At 34.0% G+C, this 22742-nt stretch overlaps 1 protein-coding gene and 1 long non-coding RNA gene across 5 annotated transcripts; both read right to left on the bottom strand.

Annotated features, from left to right (window-relative positions):
- Nucleotides 1-3430: 3430 nt before the first annotated feature.
- Nucleotides 3431-21403, bottom strand: LOC127865226 (serine protease inhibitor dipetalogastin-like). Of its 4 annotated transcripts, XM_052405235.1 has the most exons (8): nucleotides 21232-21353; nucleotides 20474-20669; nucleotides 20074-20198; nucleotides 18315-18453; nucleotides 17946-18032; nucleotides 6113-6149; nucleotides 5264-5403; nucleotides 3431-3578 (listed from the first exon to the last, which is right to left on the bottom strand). In XM_052405235.1, the coding sequence occupies exons 1-8, from the start codon at nucleotides 21281-21283 to the stop codon at nucleotides 3509-3511; spliced, it is 846 nt and encodes a 281-aa protein (XP_052261195.1). In that variant the 5' UTR covers nucleotides 21284-21353; the 3' UTR covers nucleotides 3431-3508. The 4 variants fall into 4 exon arrangements, with proteins under 4 accessions (XP_052261195.1, XP_052261194.1, XP_052261193.1 ...); XM_052405234.1 differs by lacking the exons at nucleotides 17946-18032; nucleotides 18315-18453; nucleotides 20074-20198; nucleotides 20474-20669 and adding exons at nucleotides 6536-6674; nucleotides 7311-7435; nucleotides 7711-7906 and having other exon boundaries at nucleotides 6113-6239; nucleotides 21232-21403; XM_052405233.1 differs by lacking the exons at nucleotides 17946-18032; nucleotides 18315-18453; nucleotides 20074-20198 and adding exons at nucleotides 6536-6674; nucleotides 7311-7435 and having other exon boundaries at nucleotides 6113-6239; nucleotides 21232-21382.
- LOC127865269 (uncharacterized) lies at nucleotides 15816-17900 on the bottom strand. The gene is made up of 2 exons (XR_008042559.1): nucleotides 17848-17900; nucleotides 15816-16065 (listed from the first exon to the last, which is right to left on the bottom strand). It is a non-coding gene; the product is annotated as an uncharacterized LOC127865269 (long non-coding RNA).
- Nucleotides 21404-22742: the final 1339 nt, after the last annotated feature.

The following is a 22742-nucleotide window of genomic DNA, read 5'->3' as shown; positions in this document are numbered from 1 at the left end:
ATTATAAAAAATAAATTTCTTAAAATTTAACTTGTGTACTCCATTTTATTGGTAGTATGTGGTTTGATTAAATTGTATATGATGTGTCTTAGCTTATATAATATCTACATGTCGCCAATTTCATAGGTTATTAATTATTTTTACGAAATTAGAGATTTTTCAGTTTCATTGAAAAATTACATAATACATAATGGTTAATAAAATCAAAACAAGGCCGGTGACCCTATGTTTTTATTTCATTTTTCATATAGTATTTGTATATATATCATAAATATAAATTTTGGACAAAATTTATTAGATGGAAAAAAATCTGCAGCAACACCCCTTAATCACAGCAATTAATATGGATTGGGATTGTGTGTATGTTAGAAACTGATCTATTGACGTATTGCATAAGGGTTAGTTGGGTCGAGGTGACTCTAACTAAAATTGAAACAGAAAACATTTCAACTCAATAATTCTAGTTTGGATGGAGGTATTATGGTTTAATTTGGCATGACATTTAGGGACAGTTGGGTAAAGGTATTGTTACTAAACAGAGACATATGATTTCCGCTCAATACATTTAATTTTGATGTACGTACTGTGCTGTCATTTTGTGCGAATCTTTGGTTTCCTAGCGTGGCCGCATTTATTGATTTGATTGATAACTGTTCAGCCTTAAATTTTCATATACTATATAACTCTACATATATTTAAGATCATATATGTCGTTGTGTTCAGTATATCAGGCGACTGACCGAAAATGTACAATCCTAGGCATGCTTAGCAAATACAGTTACCTTGCAGCCAGTCAAATCGAAATAAACACGAACTTGCTCTATTTCAAAATTGACTAAAGACGAACTTCTTTATCACTTCGTGACTTTGTTTTCCCAGTTAAGACATAGACATGCCGATAAAACGTGCTGTCATTTCGTTGTTTATTATCTTATCGACGTTCTAGTCCGTAATATTTTAAATGTACACATATATTTGTATACTTACGAATTTCACAATTAACGTGCAAATGGGTTGTGATATCAAGCGTGTGGAAACTTTGCGGCAAATATAAACGTATACTCGAGATCTACATATTAAGTTTAATAGCATATCATTTATTCATACGTAATGGCATCTCTTAAATCGAATTTTGAAATGGCCTTACATTCAAAAGTCAACATTTTCACAACCATAAATTCAAGAAAGGTTCTATTATATCTTGCAATAATTCTACGATTAATAATAGGCATATCATTTTTTATTACTATGGTTGAAGTGCAATAATTTTCTCTTACCGATTGTTGTTATTTTTATTCTTAATTGGTCTCCTGTTCATTTCGTTCATGGCATATACTGCTTAGATGCTGTGCATGACTTCCCGTTTAACGAATGGTATCTCGATAACGTACCAAAAATATTTTGGATGTGTGTCGTTATTACGTTATGAAATTATTGAATCTTCATAACATAATAAATAAAATAAAGTCATTGAATTAAAATGCATTTAATCGGGCATACAATTGCAACGTCTCCAAGATAAAGGAAATTAACAAGCAAAGGAAATTAAGAGTGTTTTGGTTCATAAAAGGTCGATGTGAATTCCAAAAGCATTTGCCCTTTGTCTTGCAGTATTTAATGCAAACCTCAATTGTATAAGTCACTATGCGAACGTAAAACCTACTACTAGTATCCATTTACGGTATGAAAACTTATGTTTATGTACATTGTATTTGTATAAGATTAACATATATTTCACTTTGCATTAAATCAACCCTATAGTTTAAATACATAATACAATTAACAAGCACAAATACAAGTAAATAATATATAAATTATTAAAATGCGTGTTGATTTTCTTGCTACAACATAATTTGTTTAAGATTTATACAAATACAAATGTCTCTACTAATTATGTATAACTGAGTAGGTATATATATTGCTTTTAGATCGGTTGTTGGTAATAAATTGGTAATACATTTAAGATGATAGTGTAGTGGTTGTTCAGATTATTTATCATTACTTTGTTAAATCATTTAAAGAAATGGCTGTAAAAAAGGTATTTGTTTAAAACGATTTTTCATGTTTGAAACAATTTTATACCTACTTTGTATGTGGCATGACGTACATAGCAAATTTCTGTAATTTGTCCTTAAGTAACCTTATTGAGGTTTCTTTCTGATTTGCACGAAGCCGATCTGAATTTCAAATTACATGATTATATGTCTCTAAGGCGTTTTAGTAAAAACAAGATATAGTTGATACTCATGTTGGTTTCATTTAATCGTTCTTCAGAAAGTTACAAGTCTGGTGTAATGGTCTGTATATAACCAGTGCGTAGTTAAATTGTAATTAAATAAAATGTGTTCTCTCTTAATGCTATTTAATATGAATTGTGATGGTATGGTATTACTTTTTATTTACACTTGAATGTATCAGGATTAATTTTTAATAAGTGCGCATTTCGGAGCACTTTAAAACCAGTTTAAACTCCTAACGCTTTTGAATTTACCATAGCTGTACTCGTGTTAAGGCTTGTTATGTGTACGCGTGCGTCTTGTCTGGTACATTTTATTTGTGTCTCACTGTTTGGCAATTGGTTCTTTGCCATACATAAAGATCTTAATGTATGATACGGTTTCTCTCCTGATGCAGCGGAAGTTTCCTTTTATGTGTATTAGTGTAAGGCCTTTTTTTTGAAAGCCGTAATCTAGGTCAATACTTTCCAAACGGTCGAAATAAAAATTTTTTCGTCACGGTTTTTCAGCCTAAACATATTGGCTTATACGTTTATATATTGGTTATCAATAATGCGGTTTTGGGTTGAGACATGGGCATATACCGGAACCCAGATACTGTTCCCATTTTGCTTGTCACTAACATTTCTTTTTTAACAATCTGCGGTGTTACACAAACTGTAAATACATTCAAGTTAGTGCAATTTAGTCATGTATATATGGTAATCACTAAATTTTCCATTATATAATTATGTACAATAGACGCATCTACTTCAAATACTAACGCTGGTTATTGATGGGTCTTGACCATATAATATATGGAACCGATTTTTACTTATGCGTAACTGTTTCTCTCAGTTGTACCTGTCTTTTATTTACCCAAACTCGACAATCAAGCATGTTCACCCATTCTTAAAGAACTGAAGTTATTAACCCAATTATGCCTAGCGTCTAGAAAAAAAGCATTGGAAAACAGCGTAGACCCAGATGAGACGCCGCATGATGCTGCGTCTCATCAGGGTCTGCGCTGTTTGCTTAAAGGAATTTCTGTAAGAAATATTCTAGATATATAAATAACTAGACCAGACACCACTTATGTTGGAAATAAATTGATCCAATTTAGAAGGATGGGAGAGTCCACTAGGCATAAATTGGTTTATTATCTGTGTGCACATTTATGTTCTAAAAGTTAAATTGCAAACGAACACAACACATATCATAGAAACATAACTGTATTAATTCTGTTTCCAAACTGAAAGGTAGAAATTACAATTTGGGACTCAAACGTTGTTTTAACAGCCTTGGTAATCCGGCATTATCCGCAGTCCGGGAATTGTACACCTTGCCTTTCCGAGTTCACACCTGAGATACACACAATATCAGAGTGGTACAAACAGTCAAAGATATACACACAATTAAAGGCATATAAGACATCGAAAGGCATATAAGACATCGGAGAAAATGCCAAACTTTCCATCAGTTGTATTTACATTCACTGCATTTGATGATTATTTTTTTTTTTGCCACGTACAACTTTGTTAGTAAAATGCAATGTCGTGATAAAAGTAGAAACGTTAATATGTTGTTACGGTGATGATAATGCAGAACATTAATTAAGGATAGTTGTGACAAAAGTAAAAACAACAGACTACTCCAAATTTCAAAAGAACAATTCACGATCGAATTCATGCATGTCGAAATATTGTGTCTGTAATGAAGGTTTGATTTCCAGAAACGTTTGCATGAATTATGCCTTTTTATAAGCAGTACGAATTTTATTTTTACAAAACACTTTGTTTAATCAATTAACTATAAATACGGAAAATCTATCTTTGCAGAAGCATTTCAGTAATTAAATAACCGAAAAAAAGGTTCAGAAAACAAGTTCAGTCAGCAAAATCATGCAGCTTACAAGTTAAGCGATAAGTTTACCGGTTATTTACTAGTAATTTCTGACTTTCTGAAATTGGCTGGTGCTGCTTGTTTAGTAATCTCACAAATCTGGTGGCACAAGCTGGTTCATACTTCCCTGCAGTATGGGAATCCCAAGGAGGTGCTGCATTTGTAAAGATGGGTCTTATATTTGTCTTGCAACACTGTGCTTTTAAAGGGTCTTTTCACGTTTTGGTAAATTGATAAAATTGAAAAAAGGTTGTTGCATATTCGCACATTTTCGTTTTAGTTATGATATTTGTGAGGAAACCGTAATGCTTAACCTTTACCATGCTCTCAAATAGCCTTTATATGCATCTTTTGACGACTTAAAAACCTGAAAATTATAAAGCGTTGCAACGCGAAACGATTGAATAATTTGGAGAGTTCTGTTGTTGTCATTATATTTTGTGAAACTACGAGGATCGCTTATATGAAGTATAAAACACTTCTGTCATTGTGTAAGAAAGGATGGCCGAGTGGTCTAATGCGCAAACTTTTTACTCCAGGACCCCAGGGGCCAGTGGCTTGAGTCCTGCTGAGGGTTACCTTTCTTAATCTTATTCTTGATTTTTACTGGAGCTTTTTAGATCCAATATTTTCATTTATCAATATATAGCATTTGACAATCTTCAAAACAAGCCAAAATGTGTGAAAAGGCCCCTTTAATACTATGTGGGTAGATTGTAAGATATATACACACGAATGAGTGGCGATGGTTTGCGTTTTAGGTTTATCGGCTATATGATTACTCTCTTCGTAGAACAATTTCTACATGTTTGTTTAAATAAAGGTATACTGTATACGACTCGACCACTTGCAGGAGGGTGCTTTGAATATTAAACTGTGCCTATGCCGAGAACATTTTCTTGGAAAATAGGAGAATTACGCTTTGGTATCGTTATAAGAAAATGCCATATAATTGATAAAGCCGAACTACCCTATATTGTCGCATTCGACCAGTATAAACCTTCCCTAATAAAATAGCCTCCAAACACATTCTGTGGAGCTATTGAGCATAATTATACATACATTTTGGATATTTCTTCAATGTATTTGTTCGACCCTCAGTTCGGTGTCTTATGTTTTTTTCAGCGCCGAATCGCCATACTTACTCGTTTGGATAAAACTGCCCGTCTGAGCCGCATAGCTGATTCAGCTGATTTGGGGGACAGTTAATCGAATTTACGTTTTGGCAGAACAGTTGTTGTAGGAGAGCGTTCATGGCATCTGTTGTAGTCGTAGTGGTAAACGTCTGTAACCAATAATGTAGTTCAAAGCATCGAACGGAACTAGGTATTCAGACGTATGAAATTTTCCTAAAATTTAAAAAGTAATATGGCACAATGCATTGTTTTATTGTCAACTTTTAAATTTCGCGGTATAGCTCAGAGTAAAATTAATTTGGTTTAGCATCGAGCAAAGCATATTTTATAACGTGAAGACAGTTTACGCGCATACATTGTATTAACCTAAAGCATAACTATCTATTTAACAGCTCTTTTTTATCGGCTAGTGGGGATTTAGAACGTAGATAATATCATTTCAGCAGTAAATATCATATTGGCGACAAATTAAGGGTGGGAAGTAATACTGATACAAACATGAGGTGATTGCTTTTCTGGTACACTATTTGCATTTAAAATGTACGTGCTTCTAAAACAGCAAAATGTATTTTAGTAGTAATAAAATTGTATTGCAAGAAGTTTAAGTACTAGTAAAAGAATGTGCGGAAGTTGAAATTATGGAAAAGAGTGAATATAATCGTCCGTAAACATACATAACCATTCTACTTATATAAATTTGACCTTTAAAAGTTTACCAGCAAAGCGGTTTCTAAACAACAATGATGCCAATTGGAGAGACATGAAATAAGAATTATATATAGTCCACTATATGGCGATTTTTAAATGCTTAGTGTGATAAGTGTATTTCCACGTCGATAATAGTGTGAATATTCGTACACTTGAAGAAGCAGCGTTCGTTGATGCTTGTGTCGTCTGCGATGTCTGTTGGGTGGAGACTCCACATGTTCCGTCGTGAGCTTTTGTCAGGTTTATATTCAAGCAATGAGCCTTCGCTAAATCACAGCTACAAAATGTTTACCTCGATAAATATCAAGAATTGCTCAACAGTAAAAATTAACGCTTTTGTACTAGAGTAACTTACAAAAACAATTTCCACAAAAGTTTGATTTAACGTAAACTTCTGCAATAATATACAATACAAGTAAAAGGCCTACAACTTTTTATTGTTTCAATATATTTTTCCCGAAAGGTTGTTCGATTTCATTTGATATGATAAAATATCGTCGGAATTGTAACTGCATGATGTCTTCATTTATAAATGAATGCAATATATTAATTATAACTTCATTTAATGCATACTCATTTCGGTATGTTTGTCCATCTGTTCCACAGACAGCCGAGCCAGTCGTACACGACAGTTGCAATATTTGAAGGCATTGCTGGACCACTGGGCCACTGAGACTCGGGTCAAGACAGCTGTTGTTTGCGCAATTTGAAACTGAATGTAAGACACACTTTCTATAAAACATACACTGTATTTGAATGCATTATCAAACAAGGAAAATTTCTTTTTCATATATGCTTTGGTGTTTTAAAATTGTCTGCGCGTTTCATTTAGGTTTATTGATATCGAAAGGGATACTTTCTCTGCTAGATAAGGAACGTTTATCAGGTGCAATGGTATAGTATTTTCAGAAATCTTTTATATTACTTTTGATTATTAATTATATGATTACTATCATGCTATGACATATTTACTTCTTAAAAATGGCTGTTAACTATTGCGTTTGCACGCAACGCAAAATATTTAATAATTCCACAATAAAATGTATGTTGATATAAAAATGGGAAATTATTAATAGCCGTAATTGCATACATAATTCTTAATAGCCATTTTCGTAATATTGATTTCAACCTTTTCAATTTAATTTTAGTCAGATGTCAAATTGTTGCTGCTTCATATGGACATCACGTCTGTCACGGAAATATGCGTATGCAAGTCATTTTATAATTTATAATTGCACGCTTTTGAAATGTGTATTAAGTACATGTATGTGTCGCAGTAATATGTCTTGCCACTGCTGGGTCGATTTCAATTTTATTTTGTAAAGTTTTACAGACAAATATTTCTCACTCGGTGCTACTGTCACCAGATTGCAGATGCCATCGTGAGCAATGTCTAGTTTGAACACTTGCTGTCCGTTCACATTATTGTTTGTTTGTAGAATAACCCTGCATCTTTCTCTTGCAAATTCGCAACTGGAAGAAAATGCACGTTGAAGTATGATGGAATCAGAGTTTTGTTTTGTGTAATGCAATTTGTTTTGTATTTAAATCCCCTATAATTGAATTGAATATGCTCTTCTAGTTCTTCTCCGATTATAATAATATATATAAATAAATAACAGATCGAATATAACATGTATTTTTTCTTTAATAAATGCATACTATCCTTTATGATTTAACACATTGAATCTTCTAACAATGTACTAAAAATGTAAAACATTAAAATTCAAGTTGATTCAATAACGTACTGATGTGGATATGACACGCCGTCCGTACCACATACTGGCTGCGTTCTATCCACGTGATGACCACCGCCATTATGTATATGGGTACAGTCCACTGTGTTAAGAAACTCACGGCAAAAAGTCGAATCTACGCTATGAATAGCAAGCTCTATGCACGTCACAGGATCGGTGTGGCAATGATGAGTGATGGCTGCAAGAACTGCAAGATTTAGAAACTCGTTACAATAAAAGCGCGTCAGAATTCATAATTGTATTCAAAGTGATATTATTGGCATATTTTACTATTGAATTGACCTGAAAAGAATTAACAGGTCAAAAGAGTTAGTTAAAATGTGGTTACTGACCAGTTATCTGCAACTCATCTTGCTACCAGCTGTTTATAAAAATATGTTTTATATTCGATATTTTACGTGACTCACCCAGTCCTGTAAGCCGAAATGATCCGTAAAACAAAATTGTGTCTTTGTGTCGTATAAACGAATATGCACTCAAACTAAATTTAGGTTCACATAGTACATGCGTGATCAGTTGTCAAACGAAAGTACGGTTGATATTCAAATGCATTATTTTTCTCTTTCCGGGAAATTGTTTTAGTATGTTGATGCTGCATTAACAAATATAAGTGTATATGAAGTGAAACACAAAAAATAAACAATAGTTGCGATAGACACCTATAAACTGCTAGATGTCCATAATATCACTTTAATGTCTTCTTTAATAACACTAGTGCCCGTAAACAATTACTACATACTTGACTTACCAATATTGACGAATGCCAAAATCCCGACAGGCTTCATGGTGCAATGTTTCATCTACGTAGACCGTTTTGAATTTATGTCAGAAAGAGTTGAGATTGGTCTATTTTCAAAATCATCAAATGATAATATGTTAATGTACGCGATTGGCTAGCGACCATATAAATATGTGATAACGTTTCAAGCTTATCTTCCGGGTCTTTGTAAGACGAAATTGTATTCAAGAAATACGCGCATGTACTCGATCGGTAATTTAACAATTAACTGTTTCCATCTCAAAAGCAAAATGTGTTGTGTTCAGGAGAAGAATATACATTATATTTAAATTCCGTGACAAGCTACACAAAACAAAATTAAGAATTAATGTAAGAAACTTAGCGCTCGCTCTTATATTTTTGCAAAGAAATGCATGTCCTCATGCACTACTTTTATAACATAACATTTACTTTTAAACGGAAATATAGATATAAAGGATATATAGGAATAATGTAACTCCAGAAACACTATAAGGAAATACATTATTATAAAACCACTCGAGTATTTCATTTGAAGAAGGTGACACATATCCTATATAATACAGAACGACGTGTCCGAAACATCATCAAACATGCATATTAAAGCTGGTTTAACCGCATTTGGGACGATATATGCAAAGCATTTCGGGTTTAAGCCTGTTCGAGGGCTTGCCGAAGTTTGCAGCATAAGTTACCTCAAACAAAACGCACGTGTTGAACTATTTTAATCAAATGTATGTGTCTTGATATGAGAAAACTGGGCATAATGCATGTGCGTAATGTGTCGTCCCAGATTAGCCTGTGCACTCCGCACAGGCTAATCAGGGACGACACTTTCCGCTTAAACTAGATTTTCGGTAAAAAGGGACTTCCTTTAAACGAAAAATACAATTAAAGCGAGAAGAGTCGTCCTTGATTAGCTAATGTACCGTATATTGCATCCATCTACTATTATTAGCACAGCTCAAACTTGTATCTTATATATTAAAGCAAATTTTGAATCTCCAGAAACTGTATTAAGAGAGAAATTGTGGCCCTTAACACTAACTTTAAACATAACAGAAATCCAATCGTTTTTCTTTTGCTTATATATTGATGCATTGTTTGAGAGACAAATTGATTTGGTTAACCACCCAACGTCTTTCACTGTCTGTTCGAAGGCGGTTGTCCTGGCATTATTCAGTTGTTTTGTTTATATTTGTTTATGTTAGATATGGTGTCTCTTATGATGGGTCTTATCGGATACGTATACCTTAGACAAACACTCATTTCTCTCCCGAAATTGTTTCTGAATTATTAATATAAATGTACTTGAACAATTAGAGTTTGAATCTTAAATGTATATATCTATTTATATTTCGTAATGTATATGTATCGGTATCGATTAAGGTAAATTTACATAAATATTTATGAAACAATTACAGAGTTTTTTATTTTTTATTTTACTGAAACATCATCAAAGTCATAAAACGTGGATTCAATAAACATGTAAATATTATGCATTTACAGTGCAGCTCGTAGCTTAAGGCCAAAGCCCGCGGTCGTGACTTAAGATCGTGAGGATTGATCACGACCGCTACAAAGGTCACGTTGGCATCCACGCACATAAAGGCATCGGCATTTTACTTTCGTCGCGTCATATAAAGAATTTAAATTTGCATGTGCAGAAAAATCGTCACGTTAACAAAAAAAAAACACAACTAGTAAGGCATACTTTGTAAACACGTCTTATTAGTTCCAATCACCTGTTTATATAATATCATATGGATGCATATGTTTTGTAGATTTTAAAATAAATTGATGACTTCAAACTAATTATCGGGGATGTGACAGTAACAGACTAAGTATGCGAATGTTCATTATTGAACATTATTGTAATGTTAACAAACGTTTATACTCTGCATACATGTGAACAGAGATATTCTAAACAAACAATAATTGCTTCACCTGTTTAAACATAATAAAGCAATTTTTTTTATTTTGAATATAACGTCATGTAAATGATGTTCAGATTTTTACGAATAAGGTACGATAACATATTTCCATTGTGACAAGTGGCTGTCCATCTGTTCATATAACTCCCTTACTCATCAACATTTCGAGTTAAAATAGTGTTCATATAAATAGAACATGATGTTGCATTGTATTGTGAAATGTGTATGGATTCATATTTCATACTGTTATGTTTTGTTTGTAACATTATTGCTATTTTTTATGTAAAGGGCTTTCCGCAATTTACCGTTAATTGCTCGATGTCTACAATGAACTGGGGGAAATATTCATGGACTTGAAACATGCACCCCACACCATACCAATACATATGCTTGGGTTTTGAAACTTTGAAGGTGTATAACATAACTGATTCATACTATAAATCAAAGTACTGGCAGTACTGGTGTGACGATGCTTTTGAAGAGGATGGATATAAAACATCAATTTAAGTTTATCTATATCACCACAATTGTGTATGTTGATACGAACATTTGGGTACGATAAAAAATTTGGGTACGAAAATTTTGGGTACGAAAAAAAAATTAGTAGATTCTACGAAACAAATTTGCGTACGAAACATTTTTGGTACGAAAAAAAGTTTAGGGGTACGGGGAAGTAGTACACGTGGGTAACTTGACCCATTGAGCGAAACTGGGAGGCGGGTCACATTCTTGTTCATTAAGTATAGCAATACATTCATGATGATCCTCGAAAGTAGGTATGAGCACATAGCCGAACCATGTGAGCTCAATCGTATGAGCACTTGACTATCCGAGTTCGCCCACGAACATATGGGTAAGTTAACTAATAGCGAAATGACCTTATACATGTATATGCTGAAATCTAACGATCGAACGAAATATCAAACATGGTATGTACACTTGTGTGGTTGTGTAATTTCTGTTAGAATATCGTATTCAATATGAAAATTGTAAATGATTGTGCCCGTACTTGAGTTTGTTGCCTTGTTTGAGTCTATACGCGCCTAGGCTGCACCCAGTGTGTGTATTTGTGTTTTTCCAAGGTAATGAGTTACCTCCGCGCAGAGGCTGCATAATGTTGGGACCCGGAGTGTGTCCAGCACTCCTACCTAATAAGATTAGATTGACGACAGTTGGGACGAATTTTGAATGATAGCTGCAATTTCCATCTATTTGTTTTGTACTGAATAACTTTTTAATTTTTTATATGGTCAAATGCTGCGGGGGGGGGGGGGTGAGATTTTCCGAAAAAAAAAAACAACTGTCAGGAATGGTGACCACAAAACATACAAAATATCACATTACGCCGGGAGCGGGAATCGAACCGGTGTCGTAAAGGTGAAAAAGCGAGCGTCTTTACCACTGCGCTAGCGGGACGGACAATTACGCAAAGAGATGTTGTTTTATCTATATATATCATAGCAGTGCAGCGTTTACAATTTGCAGGTTCGAAATCGTTCGCATTCTTTAGTTTTGTGATCACGTAAAATGTTAATTTTACATGTTTTTATTCGCAATTTATTTACTAAATCGAAAACAAATATCAAACAAAATAGAGAAAATATATAGTTGTTTCATTGGTCCATAAAAATAAAATGGATGTAAAATTACTAATTTGAAATTAACGTTCTGATACACTTATTGAATCTGTTTCCCCAGGATATGCTGTTCTATTAATATTTACCTTTATCAACACGAACGACAACTCTGCTAGGAGAATGTTATCAATGAAAATCAACGAGCAATCTCCTACGCAGTGGCGAATGCCAAGGGAAGTAACTGAAAAATCGAGTTATCTCAATCGGACTGGCTCGGTCTTTTACATACGTCGCCATTGTGAAGATTTTTAGATGGGCGCTTTAGCGCCCGTCTAAAGTGCTTAGTGTGAAATTCAGGTCGATACGACTAGGTATGATTAACCCAATACCCGCTTGCGTATCCGCGCAAGAAAGAGTTGTATAATTTATGCAAGAGGTTTGAATTCTCCAATTATGTGTATTTACAAATGGCAATATTATATTAATATCGTGTTACATTAAATATTTTCGAACGGTGTTTTATAGAAAAGAATCAATAAACAATGATCGTATTGTACGTGCCGCGGAGGAGATTGTTTATGAATGATTAAAATAGTCCACTTTCTGCTGCGTGTGCGTGACGTAGTATTTTCGCTCAGCACATTCATAAATCTGAGGCTGGCGATAAACAAAGGGGAGTCCGTGTGAGAATAACGCAGTAGTATAAGGTTACGCTTGTTTATATTCACAGGTCTCAATTAATAATACGTTGACCACGAGTTCAACAATTATTACAGGGATACGATAGACAACATAAAAAAATGTTTCATTATCGCTGAAACTGTTAAAAAAAACCATTTAAATATAACAATAATATTCTCTAAAAAATGTAATCTTGCTGTTTTGAAATAAGGTTTGGAATTTTGTTTTCTAAATAACTTAATTCAAAACAAAAGTTTAATTATAGTGTTTTTTACTTGTTAGTCGCATATTTACCGCATTATAATGTGTGTTATAATAGGCAAACCATACATTAGTAAAATTCAATCTGCCTTCGCACATAGAAGCAGTGACCTATAGGTGCTGCGTTTCCTTTGCTTACTTCAGTTAGAGGTCAATTATTTAAGAAATAGCAATCACAAGGCTCCGACTTCAAAGGAATTGCGGAGCTTTCTTACATAATAAAAGTCGTAGTCGCATGGTATTTGCGTTTTGCGTCCTATTTGGTCACGTGGTTCTTCCCGGTTGTTTTGGCATTCATGATATATGAGGCTATTAATAGATGCGTCTGTCGATAAACAAAGGAAAGTTTACGGGTTATAACAACGCAATAGGTTACGCTCTCGCATACAACTCAATGACGTAGTACAGGTCGTAAAATGAGAGATTCGGGAAAAAGTTGACGCTTATTTATATCAAAGACCCATATTATCTATAGGTCTTTGTTTATATTCTCAATTTATAAAACGTTGAACATAAGTTCAACAATAACTTCAGCGATACGATAGACAAAAAAAAGTTTCATAATTGCTAAACCCGAATATAACGAACAATTTATAATAATAATACGAATGCAATAGCAGAAGGTAAGTAGAAGGTTAAGCTTGTTTATATTCACAGTTCTCAATACATAGACAGTTGGATATGAGTTCATGAATTACTACAGGCATACTATAGGCAACCTCGAAAATGCTTTTTAATCGCTAAAACCGAAAACAACCTAATATATTATATTAAATATATTTATAACAATAAATGTCTTTTAAAAATGTAGTCGGCGTATACGCTGACTTTGAAATAAAATTAGCAATTTACTTTTCTAAATAATTAAATACAATTAAACAAAAGTTTAACTATTGTGTTGTGTTTTTCACTTGTAAGCTGCATATTCACCGCATGAAATATGTGTTAGCATTGTCAAACCACACATTAGTGTGAGTAAAATAAAAAATATACTACGGGAGAGCACTTCATATGTGTCCTCATATGCCTTGTTATGAGTATCTTTCTTCACTATCGAAATATATCGTATGTTTATATTTGATTTAAACGCAGTTTTCTTTCGACACATTTAAATCACACGTCAATAGCGCCGTCATGCGAAAATGGGTCTTATGCGTTTCGGCAAGCGTTTGCTAAACCCAACATGTGCTTTTGCGCAGTCAGGCCATAGGCGATGCTGTTCGCTTTAAAATCACTCAATATGTTATGTTTCTCCTTACCAGAAGGAGTGATAGCTGAGTGGGCTATTTATATGATGGGCGCATATGGAATAAGACCCATTTTCACATGAAGAGGGTCATTACAAATCTCATTGCGAATTGAAAATGCCACATTTAAGAACAATGCTTTTTGATACAAAATTGAATTGAAAATAGCAAACTTGTTAATAATGGCAGCCTATCCACACATTAAGGAATGATTTCCAGACGTGCTGACCAAGTACGGCAAACATTGTGGTATGATAATTAAACGATTTTCTCTTATCGTGACACTATACTATTTCGCTAATGATTGTTTTCTCATCTTGGAGGCGAAAGTGAAATTCTGCGAGATGGATTGTAACGCGTAAGTGTAACAGGGCCACAATTTGTGTCGTTTGAGTATACAGAGAGTAGTCCGGAATTCCTTACACTGAACAGTGCTACATCCTTTGAATTGAGCACATACGCAGTGATATAGCAAAAATTCAGAGGTTGTATCTCGAATCAGCTTATAAAATATTCGAAAATATTCATGCGTGTCTGTTGGCGTTATGTAAAAGTCACTAAGATGAAAACTGAAACAGCTACGCCTAAAAGCGCATGAGTGCTCTATACCTATGTTTATGAAAAAAAATCACTATCAAATATATATATATAACAAGGTATGCAACTCAAAATCACCCCCAAAACGGGGTGCATCGCTTTGAACAGCCATATCTTCATCAATTTTGCAGCGATTTTCACGATCTCGGTCTTATTCAACGCAGAAAAATTATACAGAAAAGCCGAATTTCATAAAATGCAGCAAAGACAAATAAGCGCCCCCAGCCGATTGTGACGTACAAATTTCCATACAATAACCGAAGCATTCGTCTTTGTATTCGGATCGGAGTTAGTGTTCATGTGTCGTATGAATAGATATCGTTGCAAGAATTCAAATAAACCGTTAAACTAAGTTTAGATTCACATCGTACATGTATGGTATACATGCTGGCGAATTCGGCTGTACAGCCGTTTTCAATTTCAGAATTAAATACCTGGCTTATTTCGCATTTTTCGACACATGTTCTTCTTAACTTATATTTTAATTTATATTGAAATATATATATTATAAGTGTTTTACACATTTTATATATATTCATAAATATCTGACAAAATCGTATAATCTCGCTTTAAACAGTCCAGTTTCTGGGAAGAAGGAATTTCGCTGAATCAATAAAGAAAATGTATAACTGTATTATATTTTACGATTTTGAATCGTGGCAAATCTGACGAACATTTAATCAATTGTGTTTGGCTTATTAACCGTCTTGATAAAATTAAAGGCAACGCAACATACTCGTATTGCACTAGTCTTTGGTAAAAAACACTAGGTACGAACACAGATGACCCACTTCATATACCAATTTTAGTTTCAGTTTAAAACTTACTGTTTATTTGGTTTAAGAGTTTGAACAGATTTTTAATGAGTCAGCTATTTATGCAAAATCATACTTGTCTTTTATTCTAACACATTCCTTGACAAGGCCATATACAGTTTCCCGGCTCTGTATTCTCTCGAAAGAAACAATAAAATGAAAAACAAAAAACTTGTCACCGCACTTAATTGAAACGCAATACTGCATCCAAGCACAACGACACCGTGCAGTGTTTTGCGCTAAAACTGTGATATTTCAGCAGGTATGTTTATTAGCATTTTCTGATAATGATTTATTGCGATGTCAGCGTCACAGGGTAACATAATGCAATCTATCCAATCATTTCAGCCGTTTCGGGCACGCAACATCCGCATGTGACTGGACAGTAGTGAGCCTGGTCAGGATCAGGACACAGCACTTCCTTCATATGCGGTTTGCTGCACACTGAAGCGTCTCGACATGGTCTGACTGTAGGATCTGTAAATCATGACCAAGGAGAACAAAATCTTATATGCGATTTACGACTTGTTACATTTTGATATTTTGAAATAGTACTACCTACAATCGGCAGAAACATTCACCATTAAAGCACTGGCATACATGCCCAGTGGGCATCCAACGTTGCTGCAACGTTGTATTTAGGTTGCATTCGAACGTTGCAGTTTGGTTGTACCAATGGTCTATATGAAAGTTTTGCCGACGTTTTTTCCCAACGTTGCTGCGACGTTTTTTCCCAACGTTGCTGCAACGTTGTAGTTAGGTCGCATTAAAACGCAGTATTTTTAAATTCTATTTTTTTTAAATAATATAAAATTAAAAAAAAAATATTTACTGCCAACCGCTCTTTTGATTAGTATCGACATTTTATGACTTATATCGACAGTTATGGACATTTTCGAGTTCGTTTTTTAGAAAGATACCATTATTTGATGTCTATAGAGTAGGTTATCAAACGCTCCCCGAGTGGGAATCGAACCCACCAACTCCCGATCGCTAGGCGGACTCCTCATCCACAACACCACGGCGACAATTGAAAGTATCAGACAAAAATGTTGACTATTTATTTTTTGTTGAAACTTTGAAACTAGATTCTACCATTTTAATGCAAAACACAACTTAAACAAAATATTTCATCCGACGATTTTGAGTTAAAGTTCATCTTTAGCATCTTTAAGTTTAAGCAACGGATCTGTAAAATTTAAAAATATGAATTTCTAAAATTTACAAGAAATCATTTTTTCATTGATGCTATGCATGAACTGTATTATTATAAAGTACGATTCCTACTCGGGGAGCGTTTTATTATCTCCTCTGTAGACACCAAGCACTGGTTCTGTCTAGAAAACGGACTCGTTTGTTTATTTTTTTTTAATTATATTATTTAAAAAAAAAAAGAATTAAAAAATACTACGTTTGAATGCAACCTTAATACAACGTTGCAGCAACGTTTGGAAAAAAACGTCGGGAAAACTTTCATATACACCATTGTGACAACCAAACTGCCACGTTTAAATGCAACCTAAATACAACGTTGCAGCAACGTTGGAAAAAAACGTCGGGAAAACTTTCATATACACCATTGTGACAACCAAACTGCAACGTTTGAATGCAACCTAAATACAACGTTGCAGCAACGTTGGAAAATTCTTTTCTGCAGGCTAAAATCTCAACAGATTAAACATCAGTTCAAAGATTTCAAAGGAAGCACATCTGTCATTATATGTTGTTTGTGTCGTTGTTGTCAGAATTTCGCTGGGCCTATTCCTCGCTGGTAGGCAATGTCCGCAGATGTTTTCTTCATTTAATATTGTTGACAATAAAAACGGTTTCATTGAATCTGCATTTCTAAGCTTTTAAGCATAATCAAACTAGCGTCTTAAAATGTCATCTCGTTTTAGACGAGCTATTCCTAAATTGTTAATGGTCGAATTTCGTATTGGCCGTGCTTTTCCTTAACTTTAAATCGTCGAGTCTTATATTGGTGTTTTTTCACTATCATCCGAGCCTTCCCTGCATTGTCCGGGTTGCCAGAATAATTGACCAGGTTACATTTGTAAACGAAAACGGTTCTTATTCAATATTATAATGTCAAATATAACTTTAAACTTAAAATTATCCCCTGATATTGCGATGAGAATACGTCATTGCATATGTCCATAATCAACTTTCGGTGAAATTTGTCATAACCATTTATTTCGAATATGCTTCTTAAAAAACAAAACTTCTAAAAAAGCATTTTATGAATGTGTAATATCTTACCGAATTTGGCGCATGCGGGGTTTCTAGTTGTCGACATTGCACCGTCGGAAGTTCGTACACTTGAAGAAGCAGCGTTCGTTGATGCTTGTGTCGTCTGCGATGTCTGTTGGGTGGAGACTCCACATGTTCCATCGTGGGCCTTTGTCAGTTTGACATTCGAGCAATGAGCCTTCGCTAATTCACAGCTGCAAAGTGTATACTACGATAAATATCGGTCATTGAAATACAGTAGAATCGCACATTTTTTCTAATCATTTTCATTTGAGGTGCATATCTGCACAGACTTTATCTGCAACGACTCAATACAAGAAAATTCCATACAAATTTGTTGTCTTCATGTAAAATATATCTAAATTATGTTTAATTTTAGTGGACATGAAAAAAGATCCGGATGTATTAGTGCATGGCGTCTTCATCAATACATATTATTCAACGGTAATTATTGAATGACTTCATTAAATGCATACTCATCAGCATAAGTTTTTCCGTCTGTTCCACAGACGGCCGGACCAGTCGTACACGACAGTTTCAATATTTGAAGGCATTGCTGGACCGCTGGGCCACTAAGACTCGGATCAAGGCAGCTGTTGTTTGCGCAATTTGGAACTGAATGTATGACACACTGTCTTTAAAACATACACTGTATTTGAATGCAACATCAAACAAGGCAAACTTCTTTTTCATATATGCTTCGATGTCTGAACATTGTCTGCGTGTTTCATTTAGGTTTAGACCTTTTATTGTTATCGATATGGATAATGTCTCTGCTAGATAATGAGCGTGTATCTAGTACAATGGTGTAGTGTTTTCAGAAATCGGTTAAATTATCTGTGGGTATTAAATATGTGATAACTATCAGGCAATGAAATATTTACTTTATAAAAATGGCTGTTTACTACTGACTTTGCACGAAATGCAAATTATTTAATAATTGCACACTAAAATATATGTTGATATGGAAATGTTAAATTATTAATAGCCAAATTTGCATACATAATTCTTAAAGGGCCTTTAGGTAAATTGATAAAATTGAAAAAAAGTTGTTTGATATTCGCAAATTTTCGTTTTAGTTATGATATTTGTGAGGATACAGAAATACTGAACATTTACCATGCTCTAAAATAACCATTATATGCATCTTTTGACGATTTAAAAACCCGAAAATTATAAATTGTTGCAACGCGAAACGAATTAATAATTTGGAGAGTTCTGTTGTTGTCGTTATATTTTTTGAAACTTCGAGGATTGCTTATATAAAGTATAAAATACATCTGGCAAGAATGGCCGAGTGGTCCAAGTGGAAGACATTTTACTCCAGGACTCTAGGGGTCAGTGGTTCGATACCTGCTGAGGGTTACCTTATTTTTATTTTATTTTTTATTTTATTCTTGATTTTTTACTGCAGCTTTTTATATCTAATGTTAACATTTATCAATATTAAGCATTTCATGACAAACTTCAAAACATGCCAAAATCTGAGAAAAGGCCCCTATAAACGCCATTTTTGTGATGTTGATTTCAACCTTTTCACTTTAATTTTAGTCAGATGTCAAAATTGTGCTGCTTCATATAGTCAGCACGTCTGTCACGGAAATATGCGTATGCAAGTCATTTTATAATTTATAATTGCACGCTTATGAAATGTATATTTAGTATATGTATGTGTCGCAGTTATATTTATCACATGCCATATCCTGTTTCCCATGTAATATAACCATTACATATATTTTTATCTTACACATGTGTAATATTCTTTTGAAGCGTTTTCATTGGCTTATTTTCGTTCGATTGACCAATCGCATTTTGTTATTTTGCTGACATGACGTTGCAACGTCAAATGACGTCACGAAATGTAAACATCATTCGGGATTTATCACGATGTTTGCGTAAATATTGGTTTAATTTGCTCATTTAAAAGCATGTGATCAAAAAGATCTGACACTCGTTGTCATTTCATACAATATTTTATTTAACTCGTCCAAAAAATTCGTTAGTAAGCTCGCAAAAGGCTCGCTTACAAACAAAATTCCTGAACTCTTTTAATAAAATATGGTATGTTATCACAACTAGTGCCAGATCCTATATGTCTTACCAGTGCTGGGTCGATTTTAATTTTATTTTGAAAAGTTTATGGTTTCACAACTCGTGCCAGATCCTGTATGTCTTACCAGTGCTGGGTCGATTTTAATTTTATTTTGTAAAGTTTTACAGACAAATATTTCTCACTCGGTGCTACTGTCGCCAGATTGCAGATGCCATCGTGAGCAATGTCTAGTTTGAACACTTGCTGTCCGTTCACACTATTGTTTGTTTGTAGAATAACCCTGCATCTTTCTCTTGCAAATTCGCAACTGGAAGAACATGCACGTTGAAGTATGATGGATTCAGAGTTTTGTTTTGTGTAATGCAATTTGTTTTGTATTTAAATACCCTATAATTGAATTGAATATGCTCTTTTAGTTCTTCTCCGATTATAAGTATATATATAAATAAATAACAGATCGAATATAACATGTATTCTTGCTTTGATAAATATATACTATCCTTCATGATTTAACACATTGGATCTACTAACAATGTACTAAAAATTTAAAACATTAAAATTCGAGTTGATTCAATAACGTACTGATGTGGATATGACACGCCGTCCGTACCACATACTGGCTGCGTGCTATCCGAGTATGAACCATGGCCATTATGTAAATGGGTACAGTCCACCGTGTTAATAAACTCACGGCAAAAAGTCGAATCTACGGTATGGATAGCAAGCTCTATGCACGACACAGGATTGCTGTGGCAATGAGGAGTGTTGGCTGCAAGAACTGCAAGATTTAGAAACTCGTTACAATAAAAGCGCGTCAGAATTCATAATTGTATTCAAAGTGATATTATTGGCATATTTTACTGTTGAATTGACCTGAAAAGAATTAACAGGTCAAAAGAGTTAGTTAAAATGTGGTTACTGACCAGTTATCTGCAACTCATCTTGCTACCAGATGTTTATAAAAATATGTTTTATATTCGATATTTTACGTGACTCACCCAGTCCTGTAAGCCGAAATGATCCGTAAAACAAAATTGTGTCTTTGTGTCGTATAAACGAATCTGCTCTCAAACTAAATTTAGGTTCACATAGTACATGCGTGATCAGTTGTCAAACGAAAGTGCGGTTGATATTCAAATGCATTATTTTTCTCTTTCCGGGATATTGTTTTAGTATGTTGATGCTGCATTAACAAATATAAGTGTATATGAAGTGAAAACACAAAAAATAAACAATGGTTGCGATAGACACCTATAAACTGCTAGATGTCCATAATATCACTTTAATGTCTTCTTTAATAACACTAGTGCCCGTAAACAATTACTACATACTTGACTTACCAATATTGACGAATGCCAAAATCCCGACAGGCTTCATGGTGCAATGTTTCATCTACGTAGACCGTTTTGAATTTATGTCAGAGAGAGTTGAGATTGGTCTATTTTCAAAATCATCAAATGATAATATGTTAATGTACGCGATTGGCTAGCGACCATATGAATATGTGATAACGTTTCAAGCTTATCTTCCGGGTCTTTGTAAGACGAAATTGTATTCAAGAAATACGCGCATGTACTCGATCGGTAATTTAACAATTAACTGTTTCCATCTCAAAAGCAAAATGTGTTGTGTTCAGGAGAAGAATATACATTATATTTAAATTCCGTGACAAGCTACACAAAACAAAATTAAGAATTAATGTAAGAAACTTAGCGCTCGCTCTTATATTTTTGCAAAGAAATGCATGTACTCATGCACTACTTTTATAACATAACATTTACTTTTAAACGGAAATATAGATATATAGGATATATAGGAATAATGTAACTCCAGAAACACTATAAGGAAATACATTATTATAAAACCGCCGGAGTATTTTATTTGAAGAAGGTGACACATATCCTATATAATACAGAACGACGTGTCCGAAACATCATCAAACATGCATATTAAAGCTGGTTTAACCGCATTTGGGACGATATATGCAAAGTATTTCGGGTTTAAGCCTGTTCGAGGGCTTGCCGAAGTTTGCAGCATAAGTTACCTCAAACAAAACGCACGTGTTGAACTATTTTAATCAAATGTATGTGTCTTGATATGAGAAAACTGGGCATAATGCATGTGCGTAATGTGTCGTCCCAATCAGGGACGACACTTTCCGCTTAAACTAGATTTTCGGTAAAAAGGGACTTCCTTTAAACGAAAAATACAATTAAAGCGAGAAGAGTGGTCCTTGATTAGCTAATGTACCGTATATTGCATCCATCTACTATTATTAGCACAGCTCAAACTTGTATCTTATATATTAAAGCAAATTTTGAATCTCCAGAAACTGTATCAAGAGAGAAATTGTGGCCCTTAACACTAACTTTAAACATAACAGAAATTCAATCGTTTTTTCTTTTGCTTATATATTGATGCATTGTTTGAGAGACAAATTGATTTGGTTAACCACCCAACGTATTTCACTGTCTGTTCGAAGGCGGTTGTCCTGGCATTGTTCAGTTGTTTTGTTTATATTTGCTATGTTAGATATGGTGTCTCTTATGATGGGTCTTATCGGATACGTATACCGTAGACAAACACTCATTTCTCTGCCGAAATTGTTTCTGAATTATTAATATAAATATACTTGAACAATTAGAGTTTGAATCTTAAATGTATATATCTATTTATATTTCGTAATGTATATGTATCGGTATCGATTAAGGTAAATTTACATAAATATTTATGAAACAATTACAGAGTTTTTTATTTTTTATTTTACTGAAACATCATCAAAGTCATAAAACGTGGATTCAATAAACATGTAAATATTATGCATTTACAGTGCAGCTCGTAGCTTAAGGCC

Source organism: Dreissena polymorpha, chromosome 1 (genome assembly GCF_020536995.1).
Source record: "Dreissena polymorpha isolate Duluth1 chromosome 1, UMN_Dpol_1.0, whole genome shotgun sequence".
Lineage (NCBI taxonomy): Eukaryota > Metazoa > Mollusca > Bivalvia > Myida > Dreissenidae > Dreissena > Dreissena polymorpha.
Note: the sequence above shows the minus strand (reverse complement) of the source record. Positions and strands in the feature narration are given on the sequence as shown.